The sequence below is a fragment of the Melanotaenia boesemani genome, chromosome 18, assembly GCF_017639745.1.
Source record: "Melanotaenia boesemani isolate fMelBoe1 chromosome 18, fMelBoe1.pri, whole genome shotgun sequence".
Lineage (NCBI taxonomy): Eukaryota > Metazoa > Chordata > Actinopteri > Atheriniformes > Melanotaeniidae > Melanotaenia > Melanotaenia boesemani.
In genome coordinates, this window is record NC_055699.1 from 20823835 (window position 1) to 20850390 (window position 26556).

The window sequence follows — 26556 nt, forward strand, 5'->3', positions numbered from 1 at the left end:
TTTTAACATCTAATTTAGTGAGATTTGGAAGCTGTGACAGCTGGTAGTTAAATGTGTTTGTTCTGTTGGATCAGCTGTTAAACCAACTGAAAACTACTTTGTAAACCTTTATTTGTTTCAGTGCCAGCTTATCATTTAAAACGTCCACTGATTCGACTTACAGCTGATTCGACTCCTGACAGCCAAAGACATGCAGTAGTTTCCTTTTGTCTTACATACGTGTTTGCGTGTCGACGCTCTCCATGCTCCCGCACGCAGCCATAACAGGTCATCTGAATTCTTAGCATTCCCTCTGTATACACACACACAGACAGGAAGATAGTTTCCTTTCAGCCCTCATTTTTAGCCTGTGCAGCATAAACACCTCGGTCTCTGCTCTCATTCATACTGCTGAATGAAAGCAGTGGTTTTTATTCCAGGGTTTCTTTTCTTGGATGTTTAAATGTCAGAGTGGGAGAAGAAATTGTTGACTTTTGAAAGCTTAAGTAGCCAAACAAACCAAAATGGCTAAAGCTGTGCAAAGACCTGACACGTCCAATTACTTTCAGTTAGATGTGATTTCACATTAGATACCTTAAATAAGTTCAGCTACAGGGTGCCATAGATCCTTCTAGAGAAATCTAAGCATTGCATTGGATAAATATGCTGCTTTAGACCAGCTTCCCCACGGCTGAGCAGATGAAAACATAGTAAATCTTGGAAAGCTAGAACTTCCTTCTGTGTGGATGGGTGATAGCAGTTGGGTTTATAATCCTACATGATGAATCCTGCTTTGTTTCTGCTCCTGTTAATATGCAAATTGGTGTTTTTAAAGCACTGTTACTACGTTTGATTGGTGTAAACAAACTGCAACCGACAGTCAATCATTCTCCAGCCCGTCTGCTTGACTCTGCCTCGATCTTATGAACCAGAGATGGTGTGAGCACTGTTTGAGTTTGTTGCTTCAGACCACACCAACCGAGGCCTCATTACATCGTCTGTGCGTGTCGAGCTGCTCCCAGGAAATTCAAAGGTGCTGATTAATCTGTGTTTCAGTAGAAATAGTCGTAAATCATAGAGGGGAGATTTTTCTAGTGAACATTCATCATTTCATTTAGAAAACAGACAGATGATCTTAAATTAGATTACACATAGTTTTTATACATTTATATATTCACAGTGACAAAAACGTAGGCTCAATACATTCACATACATACACAACACATCCTTTCACACAGACAAATAGGCTAGATGTGGGCTTTATATGGTTAGACAGGAATGAATAATCCCACTGATAAGTGTAGAGAGAGAGAGGCCATTATACAAATTCATTCAGGAGAGTGACACCAGGTGGATTTCCACTCCTACATGAGCAGCGTGAACCACTTGGAGTAGCGGTCACATATCTGACCACTGATGTCTTTCCGAGAAGTGTCTCAGTATTAAAAGTAATTCCAGTTAATTGCATGATTCAGCAAAACTCAGGACCAAATCATCACCTATACAGCAACACAATCATTATTCCCTTTTTCTCCTACTGTCTCATTTAAAAACACTTATTTAAACACGGAGAAATAAACAGTAACAGAGGCTCGAGAAAATATTTATTAAATACTGAGTCAAAGAAGAAATAAGCAACCCCATGAGATGATAAAGTCAACACTTTATGAACATGAACATTACCCAGCAAGAGTCATCTGAAAACCAAGAGTCGATATACACAGAGAACTAATCACAAAATGAGCAGCAGGTGAGACAGTCAGCAAAAGAAAGCAGGTGTGATGATCAGGAAGTGAACAGAACAGCATAAATGAAGGAATAAACTGACAAAATAAAGCAGGAAACATGACAAAAGATCCAGACAACAAAACCAGAAACTAAACAGACTACAGTAGAAACCTTAACATTAACCCACAGATCATGACATCTCGTCATGTCACTGTCACTCTATCTCCATCGTCCACTTTTAAAATTTTTTTTATTTTTATTTTTTTACAACTCTGTTTCAGTTCGTTTGGATTTGCAGTGTTGATTTCAGCACCGTTGTCTAAAGGTCCCACCAAAGCATTTCAGTCAGGTTCAGGTCTGGACTTTCACTGGAGCATGTCAATACCTTAATTTTTTTTCCTTCTGTTGTAGATCTGCTGCTGTGTTTGGGATAATTGTCCATCAGATGGCCTGACATTTAACTCTAGAATACATAAGTACTGTATACAGAGGAGTTCATGGTCAAGTCGATGGGCGCAAGGTGTCCAGGTCCTGTTGGTTTTTATGTATTATCACCAAACATTATCATTTTGGTCTGATCTGTAAAAAGGACGTTCTTCCAGAAGTCTTGTGGTTTGTTCAGTGCAGCTTGGAGAAGCCATACTGTCATGTTCTCCTTTTTCCTGTAACCCCTCCAAACAAGCCATACTTGTTCAGTCTTTTATAATTGGGCTGTTGTGAACTTTAACAGTTAACATGCTAAATGAGGCCTGGAGTGTCTGAGATGTAGTTTTGTTCTTTTTTATGTTTGTACATGAAACAAGAGAAACTGCAGCTTGACTGAAAAGTTCTCCTCCCTCCATATGTCGATCACATCTATGGACATGGACAGTTTTGATGTACACGTCTTTGGGGACTACTTCCTAATTCCTAATAATTTTTAGTTTTCTTATATTAACATAGATTAGTTGCTCCTGGAGGAATATTGTCATTCACTTTGTTGCCTTGTTCTTTATAAAATATGGCAGGTTTGTTCTTATAAAACTAACCTGTTGCAGCATAAAAAACCTTTGAAAGTTTTCCTTTAAGTTTGTTAACTTTATTATGTGCATTGCCAACTTTTTGAATGCTTTGCACTAATAACTTCTTCATCCGTGTATTCTTATTGTTCCACAGATCCCGTTTTTTCACAGAGGCATAATCCAGGCGTTCACACAGAGAAACCGTCTGCAGGTAGGATGCAGGGACCAGTAGATAGTTGGATAGCTTTGCTAAAGCTACTCTGCCTAGAAAAAATAAAAGGAGCACATAATCATTACCATGTAACTCAAACTTAGTTGCACTTCTGGGTTATTAACCTGTCCATTTAGGAAGTTATACTGACCGTGAATCAGTTTGATCATCCATTGTACAAATGGAACAGACAACAGGTGGAAATAAGAGGCAATAAGCAGGACAACCCCTATAAAGGAATCGTCTTCAGGTTGTGGCCACAGACCATTTTCCTGTCTTCATCCTTTTGGGATTTTTTGGTCACGTTTGCATTTTGCCAGATCCCTCACCACCAGAGGTAACATCAGGTGGTGTCTGCAACACAGAAGTTGTTCAGCTAGTGCAGCTCATCCAGGATGGTACATCAATGCTCGCTGTGGCAAGAAGGTTTACTGTGTCCCAGCATAAGAGCATGGAAGAGATACCAGGAGACAGGCCAGTATACCAGGAGATGTGGGGGAGCTGTAGGAGGACAAGGACCCACTAGCAGGACCGCTATCTGCTGCTTTGTGCAATAAGGAACTAGAGGAGTACTGCCAGAGCCCTAACAAATTACCTCCAGGCCACTAATGTGCATGTTTCTGCTCAAACTGTCAAAATCAGACTCCATGGGGGTGGAATGAAGGCCTGACGTCCACAAGTGGATGTGAGCAGGTACACATTGAGCACATGTGACAGACATGAGAGTCCGGAGATGTTATGCTGCCTGCAACATCCTCCAGAATGACTGGTTTGGCAAAGGGTTAGTGATAGTCTGGGGTTCCTTCTGATGCTGACAGTGCTTGACCTGGTCTGGCTGGACTGTGTCTGCAGTTACTGCATGACAAAGGCATTGATGCTATGGACCTGCCCAAGTCCAACACCTCTGAGACACGTCTTATTTCATCCACTGCTGCCACTTTGCACCACAGACTGTCCAGGGATTGACTGATGCCGTGATTCAGGTCTGGGAGGAGATCCTTCAGGAGAACATCTGTCGTCACATCAGGAAACCAGACGTGTTGTAGGGAGTGCATAAAAGCATCTGGAGGCCACACACACACTACTGAAGCTCATTTTGAATTGTCTTGTGGAATTTCCACAAAAGTTGGGTCAGCATTTGAACTTATCTTTCCATCTTTATTTTGAGTATGATTCTGAATCCAGACCTCCATGGGTTAATGATTTTGCTTTCCATTGATGATTCTTATGTTATTTTGTGCTCAACTTATTCAACTATGTAATGAATAATGATTTTCAACTGGAAAATTTCTCTCATCAACGTCTAAAATGTGTTAACTGTTCCCTTTATTGCTGTAAACAGTATGTTCACTACAGTAGTTGTTTACTGACTGCTGATATCTTTACAAACCTTTCAACTTTTACTAAATCTGTATTTTGTGTGTGTTTGTGTAGCTGGCCTCTCCACAGAGTGTGTTTCCAGGTGACCTGCAGCGCTGTCTCTCGTATTCTCTGATCACCAGATTGTCTCCCAGCTGGAACAAAGCAGGACTCTACCTCATTGCTGGTGTGTTACAGTTCACACACACACTTCAGAAATATTTTAAAAAAGACCATGTAGGACTTGAATATCCAGAACAGAGATGGGCAACTGGCGGCCCGCGGGCCGCATCCGGCCCGCATCCTCATTCAGTATGGCTCGCAAGTCAATTTCCTAATGTAAAATAAACTGATTTCACAAGCATAGGAAGCATACCGTATGTACAGCTGTAAGCGGGCCATTAATCCTTTCCCACTTGTAATTACACTACCAACCGCCAGAGGGCGCTCCCCCTAAACACAAGAGGTCAATACTTACATACTAGCTGTGTCCCAATTCAGGGTCTGCACACTTCGAAGTGCGCAGACTACGTAGGCTGCAGAGTGTCCTCCGTAGTCTACACACTTCGAAGTCTGCTTAACGTTCGTGAAATGGGACAGCCTACCTAGTCTACAAGAATTTCCCATAGCAACAACACAGGACGTTTAATCACTTAAACCTCAGAAATTACTTGTAGGAAACGTCAGCAGACGCTGAACAGAGAGGCAACACCGACAGTTTAAAAAAAAAACAAACAAAAAAAAAAAAAAACGGTTTGAGGCTTTGTTGTTTTCCATCCGGTACACAGTTCATTAACCCCTTAAAAGTAACTGAATATCAAATATTACCGAATTTTAATGTCACCATTTAACAAACATGCTTTAAATATACTTGGTTTTGTAACGTTTATACTAAAGTGTAGTTAAAAAAACGAACTTTTTTTTAAAATAAAACTTTATTTAAACTTAATACGACTCTTCTGAGGTTGCTGATTCGCCACCGTCCTGTGCGCAACGAATTATGGGAGAAAAGAGGCCGCCAAGGATGCATCACCAGCATCCTTCGTTTGAGGCCAAACGAAGTGCGGATTCGAAGGGTGGATTCGGAGGGTCCTTCAAATTCTGTGAATTGGGACAGTACTTCGCGCACCGCGATGACGTATGTGGCCGACGAATCCGCACTTCGAAGTGTGCAACACATTTGAATATGCTGAAAAAAATGGGTTTAATAAAAAATTGGTAACTGATAAATTGTCTGTTTTTCATTACATTAGTTTTGTAATTAAAATTGAGCGATTGGGGTTTCAGTGACCTACACGATCACAATCTGGCCCTCAGGCAGTGAGTGTAGAATTTCTTTGGCCCTCTTGATTATCAAAGTTGCCCATCCCTGATCCAGAATATAGTATAAATATATTAGAATTAGAATGAACTAATGAGTCAGAGTAATGTCAGCTCTATATGAATCTCAGATTACAGATTTGAACTGTTTTAATCTTTCTGAGTGATTTTGCTGATTTATGTCAATTTTACAGCAAAGTCCAACCTGTAATCGCCTCTTCCAGTCAGGATGTTTGCCGTTTATCAGAATCAAGGTTGTGCTGCATGTGTGTTTGTGTGTGTTTGGTCAAAGTCACATCTGAGTGTTGCGACACTCAAGCCTTCACCTTGGACCGTATGAGATAAATGTGTATGGATGTGTGTTGTATGTGTGTGTTCAATACAGCACATTTCAGGACTCTGAGTCTATATCGGAGAACCAGATCATTTGTTCACTTTTTTCCCATTATGAAAATGTTGAAAAGAAAATAAACTGGTTCTTGGGGAGTCGATCTGTCATGAAGTCTGACAGCAGTGAGGAAGTGGATTATTAACTAACAATAACCGCTGGTGCAACAATATCAACAGTGTGATGGAGACCAGGCTCAGTTTAAGGTGAATGAAAATGAGCAGCATTTTGTCCTGCAGGGGGCAGAAACACAGACGTTCTGCAGGGCTGATCATCCTGCTAGAAAACTGTCTCTGTTAAACCTTAAACAGACCTGGAACTGGACGCTTTCTATCAGCATCACCTGTACAAGACTATGATATTCACTATGCGACTGCTTCTGATGGACTGCGTCATACGCTGACCTCCCGCCAGCATTACAGCTGTCAGATTTAATTGTGACACAGCTGTTGCCTAGATGAGGACCTCCATCTGTTCTTCATGGAAAACGTGTCACATAAACTGGCAAATAAATTATGAAATCTGGAGTGAAGCTTGTTTGTCATAAACAAGGGTTAAAGTTGTAGCCTCTGTATACTGTCAAGATATTGTTGCCATAGAAACAAACAGCTGTTTTTCTGACTCAGGCCCTAAGGTAAATGAGCATCTTCAGTCTGAGCTCTGACTGTTTTTCTGTTGGATAAGAAGAAGCTTTAACACCTTTAACATTTCAGGATAAATTCCACGGCATGCCTCAAAACTTGACTTTAGCTAAATAATAAAAAAACTTCTGTAAATGAACCTGGACTTGAACTTAAGTGACCTGAGCCAAACCTTGAGTTGAATTGGGGTTGTAGACTAATTACAAGTTGTTGGTGTCAGTTTTGAGTCTGATGTTGGGCCAGAGTTGAGAATTGTAAATCTTGAGTCATAAAATAGGACTTTGGACTAAAGCTTGATTGGATTTATTAGTTTTGACAGGAGTCTTTAATTTGAGGCTTCATTCAGTCTTGAATCGTCGGGGTTAAATCTTTGATGTTAAGACTTGAGACGTGACTTGTTAGGTTGGACAGGGGTCTCGATTTAAGGGCTATCTTTGGGTTTTTAATCTCTGCCTATGTGGAGTTTGTACTGAGTAAGTGGGAATTGTTTCTGTCCAGAAACAGGTCTTGATGTTTAAGGACTGGAATAGTTGATTGACTTTTAGCTTTCTTGGTGCTGGATTTAGGACTCACTTATTAGTTAGTGCTTAATGTGCTTTTAGCAGTGTCCTTTGGCTTGAACTGGGAATCGTTTTTATGGAACATTTTTTATTTTTGTTTGACAGATGGCCAATGAGTTTACTTGTTTTATTTTTTTTTTATTTTTTAATTATGGCTAAACTCTCAATAGCTTAAATTATGTCAGTATTGTAATAAGATAGGCCGACATTTGAGTTTACTGTTTACAAATTTATGAATTAAGATGTGGCCCTTCCTCCTAAATCCAAGATGGGAAAGCAGCTCTGTTATAGCTGCACAAAGTGAAAGTAAAAAATAAAACAGGTTGTAGTTGGTGCAGGACTATGGAAGCCCATTTCCGTCACTCTGATGAAAAAAAAAACATAGTATCTCATAATTATGACTTAAGTATCTCATAATAATGAGATACTATCTCATTATTTATTAATTATGAGATACTATCTCATTATTATGAGATACTATCTCATAATAATGAGATAGTTAAGTCATAATTATGAGATACTATCTCATTATTATGAGATACTATCTCATAATAATGAGATACTTAAGTCATAATTACGAGATAGTATCTCATTATTATGAGATACTATCTCATAATAAGTAATTCACCGTTACACTTTAACCGTTTTCCTTTTCTCCGTGAACTGTTAGCTTGTTCCGTGTCTCCTTCGAGTTTTCTACCCGCCGTTATTACCGGAAGTTGTTACCGGAAGGCACAGTGCCGACCGGAAGTAGTAAGCGATCTTCAAAATAAAGCTGATTATAATCATAAGCTTCAACTAAGCGATCTGTATATAGAACACATGAATTACATTTTCTTATGATAAACCCAAATCATGAACTGTATTTTATACCTCAGTCCAAAAGATGCGATAAAAAAATAGCTTAATTAACTTTCTTAAACTTCAACCTTTTTAACCATGCAGGCTGCCACCTTGTGGCCAAAAAATTAGCAAAGCAAAAGTGGTTTGCTACAGAGATGCTATCTCATGATTATGTTACGACCCCTTCTTCTTTTGTGGCTTTGTTAATTATGTTTGTGTGCAGGTGCAGCTGGAGTATTCGGCGGGGCGTAGCTATATAAGACCCGCCTACAATCGGCCTGGTAGCTTCTTTCTTTGCTCCGCTCCCAGGCCGGACCAGCGCCGTTGCACCTCGTTATTGTGTTTGGTTTAGTTCTACATCATACAACACTGCACTCATTATATTTGTACACACAACCAAGCACGCCCTGACATTACTGATATTGCAGACAATCACACTTCATGATTATATTATTTTGTCTTAAGTTTTGGTTTAATAAATAATTATAATTGGTTTTCTTGGTTGTTCGGCGTTGTTTTGTTATAACCGTAAGGCTGGTTGTAACAATTATGACTTAACTATCTCATTATTATAAGATAGTATCTCATAATAATGAGATACTATCTCATAATTATGACTTAAGTATCTCATTATTATGAGATAGTATCTCATAATAATGAGATAGTATCTCATAATTATGAGATACTAAGTCATAATTATGAGATAGTATCTCATAATAATGAGATAGTATCTCATAATTATGAGATACTAAGTCATAATTATGAGATAGTATCTCATAATAATGAAATACTATCTCATAATAATGAGATAGTATCTCATTATTATGAGATACTTAAGTCATAATTATGAGATACTATGTTTTTTTTTTTCATCAGAGTGACGGAAATGGGCTTCCATAGGACAAAGCAGTGAGATGAAATAAAACCTTATTTCCCGCTTGTTTCAGAGACGTTTAAAACACACAATCCTGTGTGAAGGTGCCACGTTGCCAGATTTGACATGAAATCAGTTTTTCTGCTGAATGTGTTCGCAGTGCAAAGGTGAAAACTTCCAGATAGACCCGAGTCAGTATGGTTTGAGTTGTTTCTTTAGGAGCATCCACCTTTTAAATAAGTTAAACTGATATGTGATTAAATACAGATACTGATTTAAATAATTCCAGGCCCGTGCTCAAACAGTCCGCTTTAGACAAGATTTGTGAATGTCTTTTTATTAAACAAATAAAAGACTTTAAATGCGATCCGCAGCTTACCAGAAAGTACGATTCAGGACAATGTGTAGCACAACTGCAAAAATGTTAAAAGAAAGTAAACAATTTTGATGACTTTAGAAAACAAGCTTCACTGACCAACGCTTTTTTTCTCTGTGTAAAACTTTCAAGTTGTGGATCATGAATTATTGAAGGAAAGCTGTTCATTGTGGGATTCTCGGGTAATAGTGTAAGCTAGTTTATAAATATTATTCCCCAAGGATCGATCCTGGGAACTCTTTCACTATGCTGTTTATTAACAATCTGGATTAAATGTTTCTGCAAATGTTCATTTTCATGCAGATTGTCTGAAACAACTACTTAATACACTTTACTCGAATTTGTGTCACACTAAACACGATTATATTCCTTAATAAAAAAATGATTTTCCATCTATTATCACCTTTTAAGGGTTTGTTACTGAGTCTTGTATCATATTAAAATATTAAAATTGCTACAGAAGATTCAAATAACTAGAGGAAAAACTTGAGATGAAACTATTATTTTTTCAGAATGAAGCTATCTTCCATTTGGGCCCAAAATTAGTCTTGAAGCTGCCACTTTCATATCTGCTGTATTATAAAGATATTATTTACATGCATGCTGTTCTGTGACAATTACATGCATTACATACTGTCTGTGGTCAAAGAAGCTGATCTTTTAAGATTTATATATTTTAATTGTTAAAGTTTTTTTTTGGTTTGTTTTTAGGAAAACACTTCCTAACTGAGAGAGGGAGGCTCAACGCTGTCAGTAAGTAATCTAAAATTGACAAAGATGGCTCCTGTTTGATTTTATAAACAATGAAAAGCTAGATAATTTCATGTTTGTGTGTTTTAGGCATGGAGTTGAGTACCAGTGAAGGCCAGCTATGCTTCAGCATTGAAGCAAACACTGTGCGACTGCCTCCAACCTCAGTGAGAAAACAACTTTTCAGATTCTAAATGTCGGCTTCAGAAGCTACAAGAAAACCTGACCCCCATGAAAATGAAGTCAAACACTGAAGCAGAAAATATCCAGTAAATGAGCCGTTACGGAAGAGTCAGTGATAGTGTGTCTGTATGTGTTTGTCTCAGCTGGAGGACTTTGAGCTGTCTCCGTTAGTGCTCAGGAAGTTCTGCAGCGATCCTGAATGTGTCCTTGACCCGTCCTCCACTGGAGGAGCCATCTGGTGTCACGTCCTGCCCAGGTAGGACGGCTCCACCTGCTGGACACAACACACACAACAGTCTGTTCTCACAAAGTGAAGATTTACATCAGCGTTCCCCAAATCCACAGCCCCCCCAAGATAATATGTTGGTCTTACGCCCCCTCCCCATATTATGCATCAAAAAATTAAAACATTAATTTTACAGAATTCATAGTTAATTTTGACAGCTTAAAAAAAACCCAAACTAATTTATGTATGTATATTAAAATATATATAAATAATATATATATATATATATATATATATATATATATATATTTTTATTATAATAATCTGGCTCCCCTGAAATTACCTTTGGACCATCAGTGGGTGGCGAGACCCCACTTTAGGAAAAGCTGATCAGGTATTGTAAATGGTAAATGGACTTGAAAATATAAATAGCATATTTCCAATCATGTTGGCCACTCAAAGCGCTTTACACTGCATGTCACATTCATCCATTCACACACACATTCATACCCCGAAGGGGCATCAGGAGGTAACATGGGATTCAGTCTTGCCCACTTTGGCATGGAGTCAAGGGAAGCCTGGAATCGTTCCACAACTTTCCAGTTGGTGGACGACAGCTCTTCCTCCTGAGCTACAGCTGCCCCGTGTTGCAGTATTACTCACTAATCCTTAGTTTTATGGTATTTTCCAATACTTTCTCAATTTTTTCTGATCTGAAGCTGTATGAAGGTGTCCTTCTCTGTCCAGTCCTTGAAAGCAGGTCTAGTTAAACACAGGTCTTCCTCAGGGTTGTGTCCTATTTCCCACCCTGCTTTCACTACATCACACACAAAGCTAAATTCTCATGTAGTTAATCAGGTCATTAAAGTCATTGCGTCCCAACAAGCATCCCTCTCTGATCTGCTCTGTGATCAAGAAAGCCTCCCAGATAACAGTGGACACATCCCACCTCCTCCATCACCCCTTTCAGCTGCTGCGATCAGACAGTCACTATAAAGTTCTGTTTACCTGTAAGAACATTTACAAAAAGTCCTTCGTTCCCTCTGCATTAAACATACCGAACAAATCAAACAGCCACCACAGTACATGATTTTATCTGTTTATGTAATTTCTGACTGGTTCATTTTTTCATTGATCTGGTCGTTGTAAATGTTTGTATTGTGGTATCAACTGAAGCAAATTTCTATCACTGACCTGGGGTGCACAATAAAGTTTATCTACAGTCCGGTTTAGAGGGAATTTTAAAAATTTGGTGTTCGTTTTTAAGTGCTAAGCTGGGTTAGCACCTTCTTAGCTCGTTCCAGAGCCTTGAGGTCTGCTGATGACTGAAGAGGTGGTGGGGGAGCACAGATATTCGTGTGTAGCCTTTGATGGCCTTTTGAGATTTTCCAGAAACACCGAAGAGATCCTTAACAAATGTCACCAGAGACAACATCTTCTAAGGAAGCTGAGCTCATTCGGAATGAAAAAAAAGCCTTCTCTTTACCTTTTATCATTTCTTTATTGAGAGCATGCAGACTTTTTCTTTCATCTCCTGGTTTTTCTCAATCAGCCTGCAAGATCAGTTACAGTTACTCCACATCACCACTATTTGCTCTAAAATCATTGAACTCCCTTTTAGAGCTCTGGCTGCCTCCTGTACCCTACAAACAATCCGTACAGCTAACAGGAATTAACAGGACCCATCACATGGTCTATACTCTGCTTTTGAAGGGCTCCCTTCAGGCTACAGGTTGTGTTGTCCATGCTGCAAAATACAGAGGAGAACCTCCACCTTTGTCCCCACAGCAGGGAAAAAAGGAAATGCAGTGCACAAGAACTTCCAGCATTATAAAAGAGTGCACACGCACTTCCCAGCAGGTGACAGATGCTGTCAACAGCATCTCATTAGAGGGGAAGACACGCCAAAGGCACCGGATGATAAAGGTAATATATTCTTCTGTTTTAATTAAAATTAACATGTACAGACACAACTGAGATTGGCAGTTTATTAAGTTTTAAATAATATTTCTTTATAGTTCTTGGGTGTTCCAGCTGGGTCGGCGGGGCTGCAGCTATGGTTGGAGAGGGTTGGAGGGACTCCACAGCAGCCGTGTCCTCAGAGGAAGTCCTGCAGGTGCAGCTGGACACAACCAACACGTTTAACGAGGTGGCCAAGGAGTTGTGGGAAATTAACACTGTCTTGAGGGAAATTGGGAGAACACTCAAAACACTGAAAAGAAAAAGAAAAAGAAAACTCTGTCTTGCATGTTTCATAAGCGTTGCATCACTTCTAGACCCTCCAGCCTCCAGTCTGCATCCCGCTCTGCTGGGACTTAGAATGAATGAGTCATGGGTCACATATGATTTGGACGTTTAGAGAATGAAAATGCAGATTTAATTTTCAATTTGCACTTTCTGGAATTAAAGGTTTTTTTTCCATTTGAAATTTCACTTCATTCTCACTTGGTGCTCTTATTGCAACTTCAGTGCAGTCAATAGCATTGTTTTGTTTGCCTGCTCACCCCCAGTGTAGGAAAGTTAATGTAATGCTGTGACAAATCAATGATGCCGTCTAAGGTGCCGTCCCCACGACGCCGAATTGCAGGAAAACCGCAAAAGTATTTTAGCAATCCACCCTTTCTTCCCCAATGAAATCAGGGATAATCCTCCATGAAACGATCATGTCTGAAACCAGGTACCAAGGTGGATAGGTTTGAAACCTCCGCTGTCTGTGGTACTGTGACGACAGCATGACTGTACAACTGGAGGATGTGACGTCAGTGTGTTGAACGCGTGCCAAACACAACAACAATAATGGCGTCCGTGACCAGCTGTGTGGTGCTGCTTCAGACAGTCCTGGCTCGTGTGCAGCTTTAGCACCAAACTGTTACAGCACAGTGCTGCGATACTACCAACGATCAACAGTGGGAGCAGGTAAATATGTCATTATCTGCACATGCACTACGTCTTGTTCTAGCTCTGGAGTGTTACCCATTAATCATCGTAGTGCCCCCCACAGCCTTATAGTATGTCCTACAGCGGTTTTGTGGGGATGTTGAAGACTTTCTCTTGGTTTTTGCCACCATTTTCACACCTGAACCAGCTTTGGTGCCGTGTGGACCTAGCCTAACACATCTGAAATAACATGGCTGACGGTTGGCTGTGATATCCCCGACCTGTCAGCCGGTTTCCTCTGGAAGGTGCTAGTTGCCAGAAAACAGTGTTGTCAGCACTTGCAGAGGGACTGGTACAGTGTGGTTTCTCCTGGTGTGTTTCTGTAACACCGGGTCCAAAGCATCACAGAGGTCCAAGAGCATTACATTGGTCTAACTGCACGGCAGTCAGAACCGGCTCATGAGCCATTACAGTAAGTCTTGCTGGTCTCTGAAAATCCGCTCAGCCCGGAGTACCAGATAAGCCATTGTGCATCTTTACGCACTGGGGTGCCTTTTTATTTCTAACCATCAGTCAATGAATAGCTATAGGTGGGTCAAATACCCTGATTGCAGCCTGACTGACAAGCATGTTTCCACAGCGACCGTGTCATATTTATTGTAATTATTATTAATGTAGAACTAAACTTGTTTGGCACATGTTGGCAGCATGACAGAACATATTTCAGTTGTTGAGATCCTTATTAATAAGATACAAATCTCCATTTCTCTTGTAAATCCTGATGTTTTTCTCTTTCAGGAGTATCAGTATCAGATATGCCTTTTTCATTTTTGCATTTTTGCATGTGAAAGGTAATATTTGATTGTGCACAAATGTCTCACATTACACATCATGTCTTTGTTTTATTCTGTGCTGTTGGTGTCACAGTTTACTGTTTCTCCAGAGTTTTTCAGAGTTTCTGTGGAAGTAGGGACATTCTCCCGCTAAGTTTGGTTTTTATAAATCTCAAAAGTTGACTCTAATTTTTGTATGCGTTCTGATTTTAGCACTTTCTGTATGCTCTTAACACTGTGTCCTTATGTGTCTGATGTTCTGTCTGTCCTTTTAATAATGCTGATTTTCATGCCTTTTAAATTGCCCCTCTAGGAAAAATTAAGTGTTGAACTGAAATGAATTAAGATTCAAACTGAATTGATCAGATGCTTCTGGTTGCCAAGGTCCAGGTTAAAACACAGGAGTTTTTCCCTTCACACCAGCATCCCACCAACAGTGAAAATTTTTAAAACTTGTTTAAAAACCTGTTTTTATATCTTTACTATTAACGCAGATTGAGTTATTGACTTTTATGCTCTAGTGTTGTTTTCTTTTTGTTTTTAAGTCCCTTTGTTGTCACTTTGGTTTACATCTGTTTTAAAAGTGCTTATAAATAAACTTGACTTGTTTGTAATGCAGACCTCAGTTCAGTGATTTCAGCTGGTTTCAGCTCAGCTGAACATGTTGTTATACTGACTCTGAGCAGCAGGTGGAGCTGCAGCTTCAGCCTGATGTTCAAAGGCCAGCAGCACCTAATCTCCATGTTTCTGTCAGATTTATTCCTCACTCAGTGTTTGTGTTTATGTGTGTGTGTATTTAGCATGAAGAAAGGTCAGATTATCACCATCAGCCGCCGGCTGCCCAGAGACGGACCGTTTCAGACCTACAGAGACCTGCAGAACCACTGGAACCGCCTGGTACACACCCTTCCTTCCTAATCTGAACCCTGAAACCAAGTCAGCTGATGTCCCCTCACTAGCCTCATGTCCTCAGTACCAAGGACGTGAAAGTGTGACAGCCATCATGCGAATACACACACAAACATTCACACAGTGGTTTCAAACTCCACTGCAGGCACTCAATTTTCTTTTTTGTTTATTTTGCAACTCTTAGCAACAAAACTGCACTCCGCATCAATCTTTTTTCTTGCTGTAGAGAGTGGTTGTCATGGCAACAGAAGCTGGAATTCTGTGGACAGAAAGCAGCCGACCTCATCTTAAAGAGCAGCTACAGACCAAGTACAGAGGTCTGATGTGGAGCGCTCATCACAAGCTGCGTTTAGATTTTTTTTAATTTAATAACTTAAATCAGTTTCCTTCTTCTAACACAACTTTCAAACAAGATTCTTATCTCTAATGAGCGAGGGGGATTTTATGGTTCTTACTTTATCTTGTTAATTGGGTCTAAAATGATGCTTTCATGGTTACAAAGGCATTAAACCAACTCATTACAGTTATTCTGACAAAGACCAAATGATGTGTTTGTGTTTTCCAGTACGGTTACAGACTTCCTGAGCTAGCAGAGGAGGAGGTAGTGTACTGCAGCATCTACTTCAGACCGGTGGGAGAGAGACTCTTCACGTATCCTGAGACACACAGTGAATTAAACTGTTTGCTGCAATGAACAGCAGCTATAATAAGTAAACTAAACTTAAAAAAAATACTTATAGGACGTAATTAAATCTTTATCTGGTTATTACTAGATAATTAATCTGCAGAATGATAAATAGTTTCTAAATGATATTATAATCCTTTCCAGATTGATGGCAGCAATAGTTGCTTCCCTGAGATAACTACTTGTGTCTTTCCTCCTTGGAATTGTGTCAACAAACATCTGAAAAAATTAGAATTAAAATAGAGGGAGCTACGTTTTTTTATCACTGTATAACAACAGTACACATTTATAAATTAGGTTACATGAGAGGACGTTTAAAAGTCACAGAAAGAAGAAAATTAGATGGCAAAATTACAACAGTGACGACCAAATTAGCTTCATGAGGAACATAAACAAGCAACAAAATGCAGAAAGAGCTGAGCGGAAGTTATGCAAAGCACCAAAACACAGCTAAACACAACTGATTCTAAGCATTTTACACCACATGCAGACATGTAGAGCATCAAGAAGGAATAAATCTAATAACTTTATAAAGTGACAGTTGAGTTACACCATCAGACCTGCTGGAAGCTTCTTTAACCTCCATCCTGAGCAGCTACCCTCTGAGCTGCATCCGCCTGCAGCCCTTGCAGCGCTTTCCTCGGGTCGACCTGCAGGGGGCGCTGGACTCCTTCCTGTCTGACATCAGGGACAAACTACAGAGCGTGTGCAGCTTCCCTGCACGTCTGACCAGCAGACCCTGTTACCGCACCGTCAGCCTGAACACGGCTGCATCCGTACAGGTACACACACACATTTAAGCTTCTCTTGTGTTTGAGAGTGTCTGCTGGGAAATGGAGACCAGTTTCGCTTTTCTGTGCTCTAAAAGAACATTTACATTGTGTTCCAAGTTATTCTGTATGTAGGATTTCAGTCAATGAAACAGTTTTTCTGTGGAAGATTTAGGTTGCGCTGTTTCTCTGTTTAGACCACTGATAGACTCACACAGGTTTGATCATTCATTTCCCAGGTGAGTTTAACCACATAATTGTTCCACATTATTAAAACAGTCCCAGTTTTCATGCAGTCTGGGGAAAAAGAAGAATCTTTCTGTCAATGAAATGAGTGAAAAAGTGCAATTCATTGTGAAAAGAGAGAAAACATTGGAAATTTCAGGAAAACTTAAGAGATTATCGTACTGTTTATAAATGCATGTGCGATTCAGAAAGCAAACTGGTTCATTTAAATAAAGACGTCAAGGAAAGTCTCCATCAGGGAAATGCATCGTATTAGAAGAGTAGCTGATGAGCAGGAAGCAGGTATTTAAAGCTACTAATGAACCTCTCCATGCAGGATACTGTGGAGGCTGCAGTTGTGCATAAAGCTGCATTTTGGTCACTTTTAACCGCTGCTCACCAAGGGAAATGTTTGCAGTGGCTTCAGAAATACATGGAGATTAATTTTTAAACAGTTTAATTCACTGATGAATGCCGTGCCTCACTGGAAGGTCCAGAGATGGATGGAGTTCTGCATGATTGGTGGATGGTCACCATGTCCCAACAAGGCTGCCACGTCAGAAATGTGGTGGTGGGGTGATGCTCTGGGTTGGAATAAACGGAAGTGAAACGCTATTACCTCTGAATCCATTCAGTCTCTAACTGACCCTTTCCTGCCATGGTATAAAAGGAAGAGGCGTTCCTCCTGCAGTAAAAACATCCATCCATGCTGCAGAAATACCATGGAATCTTAGGCTGCTATGCTCCATCAGTGTGGAGCATCTAAACAGCAATTTTGGGAGGAAATTCTGGTTTCTTTAAACAGATCCAGGCAGAAACTATTCATGAACTTCCAAAGTCAATGGAGGAGAAAGTTGTAAGGGGGACAGAGAGGGACTCCATGTTAACAAGGCTGAAAAACGGTTGTTTTATTTTATAAAAATGATTTTCTTTGTAATAAAAAAAAGGGTAGGTGTATATTTTCATTTCTTTACAACCTATGTAATGTGACTATATTTATGCAGAATAATTTGGAACACTGCTTTTCATCGTTTGTTTTTCATCATTGGTAGTTTTGTTCAATAAAATCAGATTATTATAAAACATAATATAATTATGGATGATTCACCTAGATTATGAAGGAGAAAAGAACCAAAACAGCATATGTAGAATAATTTGAAACACAGTATGTGTGTTTTGTTTAATTAATTAATTTATTCTTTCCTTTGGTAAATTCATGGAATTTTGCTAGAAGATTTTCTTCTTTTTCTACCAGAATAAAAGTATAAATGCCAGAGGAAATGGTAGGGAAAAATGGTTTCTGTGATTGGTTTTGCTCCACAGTTACACCAGTACGCAAAGCTGATGATGTAACATTTAGACATTTTTAGCCAATAATAACGTCACATGGCACACGTGATGTGTAGTTTGTGTTTACGGTGGATGGAGAAATTTAACCAGAATCAGGGAGAAACGAGGTGCTGATTTTCAGGATGGTGGTGCATTTCAACCTCCTAATGAGTTTTACAAAAAACACCAAAAAAAAAAAGTCTGAGAAAAGAAATCAGAAGCTTCAGTGACATTTTGAGAAAATCTCAGTAAAAAAGCAGCCATCTGATCCAGATCCATCCAGGCCTTCCATCTGCATTTTTTTCACCAGCTGGAAGTTCGTAAAAAAAATCCCTGAAAAATCTTTTTTCATTTTTACTTTCTTCTGAAGCCATAAAAAAATAAAAATGAGATTCTTTCTCACATATAACGGTGGTGTTTGAGATCAGTGTTTCCACTCTTTAGACAGTTTTATGAGCTCAGATGCTGCAGACCAGAAGAAAGAAGATCCTCCATCTGCTTTGAGTGAATTAATGTTGAACACACAGATGCTGGGAAGGAGAATAAGCAGCGCTTGATGCTGTTCAGAAGCTGGTTTGTATATCAATCTGTCTCCAGCCAAAAGAAAGATCTGCCTCTTCATCCTTGATATTCTCAGGGTCTGCTTTTAAAGAAGCAGGTTAAAAGTTATTCATCATCCTCGTAAGAATCTTTGAAAACCACCTTCTTCAAATGAAAGTCATACATTCTCATGAAAGAGCAGACTCCATCTTCATCTGTCGCTGTAAAGAATCTCCTTGAGAACTCATCGTCATGCAGAAGATATTCGGCCCGCGAGGTGAAACGTGTCAACAGTGGTTTTCTCTGAAGTCTCTTCTAACAGCAGCAGGTGGAGTTAAAGCTGTTCCTCATCCTCAGCGCTCGTTCTGCAGCTGCAGCAACATCTGCAGAGATGAATGAATTCACTGCTCACAGCGGGAAACTAAATTATTAACGGTGTTCAGCAGAACTCATTTCCTTCTGGAAGAGCTGGAAGAGAAGTTATTTCTGTCTTCAAAGCTCCGAAGTTCTGCTGAATGTGAGGCTGAGTAAAGATGAAGATGGACAGAAGATGCTTTGTGGTAAATGTATGGACAGGGCTTCAGACTCACTTTTTACACTGGTTGAGCCTAACTTTTTAATTTGTGTGCACCAGCAAAAACATGCAGGCGCACCCAGATTTTCACTCATTTTAATACATTAAGGTTTGACTTGTTAACCCACTGATGGCTATTTAAATGTTTGAAAACAAGAATGAGATCTAGATTCTTTATTGATTAATTAAATGTCCCTCTGGGATAAATAAAGTATTTTTCATTTAATTTCATGTCATTTAATTTTATTTGAAGCATGAAGGTTAAATAAAAAAATAAATATTATTTAAAAAAAAAAAAAATTTAAAGTGCTAAAATAAACATTTCAATCTTTGAAATGGCTCATGAAACTATGCTGTTTATGGCTAACGTTTGTCCGCCCGTCCTTCTCACAGCACGCTGAGTCCTCTACAAAAAGGCTCAACGGCGTCTCCATCTGCTCAGAAACTGGAGAACCTTTAACATCAACATCCTGATTCAACTTTCTTACCACTACAACCAAAACCAAACAAACTTGCAACATTAGTCATTAGTGGGAATAACAGTTCGTACCCAAATATGAGCAAATTATTCCACATTTTACAACTGATTCCAGTTTAATCTTTAAATACCACGATTCATTCTGCATTACTGAAATCATTGGCCCGATTGATGGTCGTTACATCAGAGTCCTGACATCTGTCAGGGTGAGAATCGGTAACATGCGGGTTTGACAAGACTGTTTTTATCTTAACAAAAAACTTTTTTATAAGCCAACTTTCTTCCTCTGAAAGTGTCATCTGACTCGTGTGTGTCGATCTTTATCGTACTGGATGCAAATTGTGCCTCACAATTTCATACCAACACAATATGATGATCAACTGTGGATCAGAGCCAATCAGAGGAAATGACCCAATTATCCTCTACCTTTAATTGGCTTAGAAGAACTCAGGAAAGAGGGGAATGAACACAGAATAAGCAGATAAACGTCCGTGAGCTGTGAAATGTTAGGCACACCAGTGTGACTAATAAAGACAAGAAAGTGTTTGCACTTTAAAGAATCACCGGTTAGAAGACCGTTCTTGTGCTTATCCCTCATGTCCAGGGGTCTCATTTATAAAACATTGCATAGGATCTATACTAAAAATGTACGTACACCCAAAAGCTGAAAATGACGTACGGCAAAAAAAATCCAGACGATGCTTACATACACCAGGCAATTTCCTCTTTATAAATCACTGAATACTTGTAAATGTGAGCACCTGATTCAGCCTCATATCTCGCCCCGAACACGGCCAAACCCAGCAATGCAAAGCAGGACATGAATATCGTTACCAATGAAGAAGCTGCCGATCGAAGAGGAAATCATACAACAAGTTAAATCAAAATAAAAAAGAAGCTCTTCTGACGCAGAAATTAAAGCGCTCGTTGGTGAGGTAGAGACGAGTAAAGAAGTTTTGTTTGGTGGCCACAGCAGCGAATCACTAAAGAGAAAATGCTGCAAGTGCGACGCGTTGTGATGCAGTCTGACACGGACAGAACGGTAGCAGAAACAAACTAGAAGCACTCAGACTTCCACCAAGACATTGCTCCCCACCAATTGATTGGGGGCTTTATTTTCGAGTTAGGGATAATTTTGCTATTACAGCTTCTATCTCCCCATAGTGAGGAATCTTTTAAAAACTTCCTGGATCCAGACGGTGATCCGGATCACCCCCAAAATCTAATCACTTGTTTCTTATTCCATTTTTGACATTTTCTGAAAATTTTATCAAAATCCGTCAATAACTTTTTGAGTTATGCTGCTCACAGGCAGACAGACAAACCAACATCCTGAATACATGACCTAATACCTAAAAAATATAGACTCCCACCGTCAGAGTGTCTGCAACCGGAGGAGAAAGATCAGAACCAAGCTCACACACTGGAGCAGAAAATGAAGGAGGGAGACACTGACTTGGCAGAGACTACAGATGGGCCCGGCAAAGCTCTGCTACATATTTTATGTCATGGCTGTGTGAACTATTTCATACAGGTGTAGAGAAAACAGGCAGATGTGCTGGATCCTTCAGTTCCTCACAGTCGGGGTGGGAGGTGGTGAGGATGAGGAGGTACCGACCCGACGAAGGAGGTGTTGCTGAGCTCCAGCTGGGCGTCCGGTGCGCATGGCGCATCTGGAACTTGTCGGGTTCTGACTGAAGCTTTACTCCAAACATAAAGGGACACCATCAGCACCATTAATGTCATCACTGATGAACTTGATGATGTGGAACACAGGGACAGTTATGTGACACATCTAGTACAATCTAAGATCTTTAAAAATCAACCTTTGCATTGTGTTCATCTCAAAAGCTGTAATACATCCTCACAGATAAAGCCTTCCTGTTAGGGAGGGGCTGTGGGTTGTGGTCCTCATACTGGGCAGGAGTAGGCCAGCCATGTTTGCTTCCCAACTTGGGAAAATGATCCCGTCAGTCAGTGGTTTAGGCTTCAACCATGATGATAAATTCACCTGTTAGTTGCCACACAGACCGGTCCTTTGCTCCGCTCCAGGGTTGTTGAGACTCGAGTTGTTTTATATAAATATTTTATTGAAAGATGTACATGGAATAGTGATGACTCACGACAAGCTGCAGTACAGATACAAACATTGCTGGTTTGAATGTTTATGATGACGTGGATCTAAAACTGATGTTTAGTGTGAAGTGAAATTGAATGTGTGAGAGTTTGATGCAATCTGACTGCAGTTCACCACCTGCATCGTTGATTTCCCCCGTCTCCAACATGTCTGCATGGGTAAGAGTTCATGTACACGTGTGCACGTTTTCCCGTCAGGTTTGTTTTTATAGATCACCTTTTGCATGCGGAGTGGCGTACGCCACTTTCAGGCCCTGTTTTGTGCGTACGCCAGCTTTAGAAATGAGACTCCTGATCTCTGACTTCTCCATGCTGACGTCTCCTCTTCTTCCTCAGGTGCTGATTGGTGAGCAGATCAACCTGACCACCTCTGTCTCCTTCAGACCTGTTCTCACCCAGCTCCCTCCTCCTCCTCCTCCTCCTGCCCAACCAGTGTGGACCTCCTTCGGACTGCAGCTTCCGGCCTCTGCCCCTCCCTGCCAGCAGCACAGAGTTCAAGATCTCCAGGAAAATGGATGTGGATTTGGGAAGGAGCTGACACAAAACCAAGCACACAAAGAAGATGGAGTCTGGTCTTCATCATCATCATCCCTTTCCTCCGTCTCCTCCTCACATGTTTCCCTGTCTGATTCCTCGGGCTACCGCTCTGATCTTTCCTTCTCCCAATCCTCCTCTTCTCTCCAACACTTCCAGCCAGCTTCATCTCTCTCTTCTTCCTCCTCATCTTCTTTTCTTCCTTTCTTCCAGCCAGCTTCATCCCTTACCTCCTCCTTTTCCCCCTCAGTCATCCCTCCCCCGAGTCAAAGCCAGGTAAACTCGACTCCCACGCTGCTTCCCATCTTCGGGAACAAAAATCCATCACGCCACGTCAACGTTGCTCTTCTGAAGGCCCAGAAGCAGAAGGAGCAGCTTGGGGGTGGAGGGGAGAAGCGAGGGAGGGTGACGTTACCAACTTTTGTGAGGAAGACTCTCATCAATGCTTCTTCTCCTTTTCCCACCTCATCATCTGCCTCCCTCCCTCGTCCTCCCCCAGTTGTCCCTCGGTTTAGCCGCCGACCTAAACTCCACGGCAGTATGGCTCAGAAGCCATCAGCCCACCCCAAAGTCACCCACATCTCCAGCCTCAGTCCTGCATCAAAGCTTAAACCCGCGATTATCCTCACTCCAAAGCCAGAGATCAAGCCTAGAACCAAGTCCAGCATTAAGAGGTCCAGTTCTACAGGCAGTGCTGTCACCAACTCCAAGGATGAAACCGAGGAGACTAAGCAACCAGCAGCACCTGCTGACATCACCAACAAGAATCCATCCAGCAGTAAGAAGGTGGGTGCCTTCAACGTCACGTTGCTGCTGCAACATTTAAATTAGCCGAAGCTTTAACAGGTTCTACAAAAACTAAAACCATGCAATGAGTTAGCAGGAATCAGTGCGAGTGGACTCGTTAAGTTCTTCCAAAAAGTATGATCTATAGAAAAAGTTTAAATTATCAGCCTTTAACCAAAAACAAATAGCCTAATAAAGAAAATCAGAAAGCTGCTGACTCACTGTTTATGTTGAATGATGGTTAAACAACCCCTTTCTCACTTTCAGTAAGATCATTTATCTCAGGTAGACATAGAAGAACTAAAGTTAAGATCTGCTGCTTCAACCAGTTAACTTTTCTCCTGCTGGGAACTCTGATGTAATCAACTAGTAATAAATGTAATGAGACAAACTACGAAGTAACAAAACAGATGTTTTTAATCATAACTTTGTAAACAGCTAGCGTGTTCACCGCTAACTAGCTCAAATGGATCAGACTTACTGGCTTTACTGGGTCTCTTTACTTGTGAAAGCAGTGCAGCTTACCACAGCTTCTACCATCATCATCATCATCATCATTCACGGCAGCTGATGAAGGTCCTGCTCTGGTAAAGATGTCAGCCATTTTTGGACATTTGGCCCCGTTTTTTTCTTCTTTTTTTATCGTGCGGTTTCTCTGCTCCTCCTCTCCGGTTTCTCTCCTCGGTTCTGACACTTCGGCCCACCGGGACAATGCCTGGCGTGCCCGATGGCCAGTCCACCACTGGTCCCAGAGGAAGTTTTAATGGAAACTTCTCAGAGGAACACAGATGTGAGCTTTGATGATATCTCTGCTTTTTCAGAAAGTTGTTTTCAAGCTAAACTCCAAGAAACCCCGAACTGCAGTGGAAGATGTGGACGTGGAGGACGTGGCTAGAAGCAATCAGGTCAGGACACAAAGTGAACATCCTTCCTCCTGCTTCTTCACCTCTTCTTCATTTTGGAAAACACTGCCGTCACCGTGGCGATAGCTTGAATACAGCCACATGTGTGGTTCAGTGCAAAACACTGAACATGTCAGAAACCATTTGAGAAAAAACAACAGGACCAGAAATGTTTCATAATGCAGAGAAGTTTCAACACTGAAGCTTCAGTAGTGTCAGAAATTTGATCAAAAATGGTAAAAATCCTTCTAGTTAAAATGAAATTACAGCTAATGTTGCAGCACCATCGCACCACCAGCAGGGGGAGCTGCTGAGTCTACTCAGTTCAAAATGAACCAGCTGCATCGTGACGCAGTGTTTCACCTCTCACTGTTCGTACATCTTCAACTGCCTCGTAAACATCCATCAGGAGGGCTGCCCGCGTTAAGGTGATGCATTAAAGTGTGTTGGTGTGATGAATAGTATACACAGAGGTGCGTGAGCCTTACTTTCCTCACAACCCTCCTTTCGGAGGCGGGTGAGAACTGTTAGGGTGATGAATGGCCTGAGGAGGTGGCGGCCCACAGGGAGTAGAGGAGATTAATACCAGCATTAATCAGTTTTACAGCTCCACCCTGCAACTTCACAGAAACGTGTTAGTTACACTTTGTTTTATTTTCACTTTTGCCCTGCAGGTTTTTACAGATTTGTTATTATGTGGAAATCTGTGACAACATTACATATTTTTTATGGTCATTTTTTTCTCTTTTGTCAGAGTTTAAATAACATCAGGCGTGCATCATGCAAAGATGATAAATTAATTACATGTAAGCACATTTAGTTGTCTGAGATGAACACTGTAGGTCATTAATTTGATCTTTGCTTCTGCTTTTCCTGTGTAGAGTCGGTATTACCAGAAGCTTAATGTTTCTTCTCTCAAACACACACAAAATAAACTTGTTAGGTTCCGGCATGTTTACATAAATCATGATTTATTTGTTTTATTTTTTTCCCAGAACATTTCGTGTTCGCTGAAATTAATCCTGTTCTTTCATCTTGACCCTTTTTTCTTGTCTTTTTCTTATTTTTTTCCCTGTTTTTTCTTCTTCTTCTCCTCCAGTTGTCCAAACTGAACTCTGCGACTCTGCTGCAGTGGCTGAAACAGAGAGGAATTCCTGTAACAGCCAAACTCAGGAAGGAGGAGCTGATGATGAAGGTCATGAGCCGTCTGGCTGAGGCCTGAGAGCAGACTGACTTTGGAGCATTAAGGATTGCAAGTGAAATCTTCTTCTAAGTCTAAATCACTCAGCACCTGCCTCATCCTCACCAAGTCGATGAAGATTTGCCAAATTCTACAAAGTCTACAAAGTGCTCACTATGAAGCTTTCTTTAATGTTCCACCACATTGTGGATGTTTAGTTTAAATTTTTGGTGTTTTGGTTAATTTTTTGCTTTAAATTTGACTTTTCCATCGTTCAGCTATGAATGTAGATGTTAGTATTTAACCACGTTTGTAAGTCGAAGTTGATGATGCTGCTTTTGAAGAGCAAAACGTTCTTATTTGAATGTTCAACAGTTGCTTTGAAGGAAATATTCAGTATTCTGCTGCCACTCTTTATTTATTCTTTCTTCCTGTTCAAGAATTTACAGAAAAATTATTTATTTATTTAAGATTATTTATTTAGGAAATTATTAAAGAATGAATTAACTTTATCCCCTCAGTCATCTGGCCTTTTATTTCTGTTTTAAATTTTTGCCAGGCAGCTGACTTCAAAGTGCTTTACATAAAACATTCAAACTGGATGACAATAAGTTGGCTGGAATCGATTGTGCCCTTAGATGATGTAGAAGCCGAACTGAATTGAACTACAGCAGGGTGCAGAAGTATTAAAAAGTACATAAAAAATAGTGCAAAAGTCATAATAAAATCATGTAGCCATGCATCCAGAAACTCTACGAAAGTAAACCAAAATACGCACGTAAAGAAAGCAGAAGACTCATTCATATGCCGATTTAGCCTCCCCGATGTCTCCACAACATCTAACTTGTGCTGTCCCTCTGATATCCTGATCCCGTCCATCCTCATCATATTTTAATCTCTGCTACCTCCACCTCTGCCTCCTGTCTTTTCCCAAGGGCCACGGTTGCCAGACCAGACCCCATCGCTGGTCTTACCAGCGTCTTCCACACTTTTTCTTTCACTCTTTCTGGTAGTCTTTATCACATCTGACTCTTTTCTGTTCCAAATCTCTTTACCCCTTCACCTAGATTCTCCTCCATCTGTTCCCTCTTTTCACTATGAATCACACTCTCATCTTTAAACATAGTCCATGGATATTCCTGTCTAACCTCATCTATTAGCCTGGCGAACAAGGAGGGACTCAGAGCTAATCCTTGATGTAATCCTACATCCACCTTGAACTCCTCTGTCACACTGCTACTCCCAAAAAAACTACAGTTGACACCATTTCAGCGTACTAACTGACTTCTCTACATTAACTCATTAAAAGGATGACCTAAAATAGTTCTGTGTATAAGTCCAGAAGTATAATGAAGGTCT

General features: G+C 40.4%; 1 protein-coding gene across 6 annotated transcripts in view; it reads left to right on the forward strand.

Moving 5' to 3' along the window:
• LOC121629186 (uncharacterized protein C18orf63-like) overlaps positions 1 to 25646 on the forward strand; it is a 32408-nt gene extending 6762 nt beyond the window's left edge. For 2 of the 6 annotated variants that reach the window (XM_041968787.1, XM_041968788.1), the window contains exons 4-14: positions 2863 to 2919; positions 4354 to 4465; positions 9992 to 10033; positions 10121 to 10197; positions 10357 to 10469; positions 14950 to 15046; positions 15624 to 15709; positions 16339 to 16525; positions 22132 to 23115; positions 23937 to 24020; positions 25117 to 25646. In XM_041968787.1, the coding sequence (XP_041824721.1) occupies positions 2863 to 2919; positions 4354 to 4465; positions 9992 to 10033; positions 10121 to 10197; positions 10357 to 10469; positions 14950 to 15046; positions 15624 to 15709; positions 16339 to 16525; positions 22132 to 23115; positions 23937 to 24020; positions 25117 to 25239 (1962 nt within the window). In that variant the 3' untranslated portion in view covers positions 25240 to 25646. Of the gene's footprint in view, positions 1 to 2862; positions 2920 to 4353; positions 4466 to 9991; positions 10034 to 10120; positions 10198 to 10356; positions 10470 to 12160; positions 12366 to 12457; positions 12589 to 14949; positions 15047 to 15623; positions 15710 to 16338; positions 16526 to 22131; positions 23116 to 23936; positions 24021 to 25116 lie in introns of those variants that run through there. The other 4 variants (XM_041968789.1, XM_041968791.1, XM_041968790.1 and 1 more) reach the window with 4 other exon arrangements.
• The last annotated feature ends 910 nt before the right edge of the window (positions 25647 to 26556 follow it).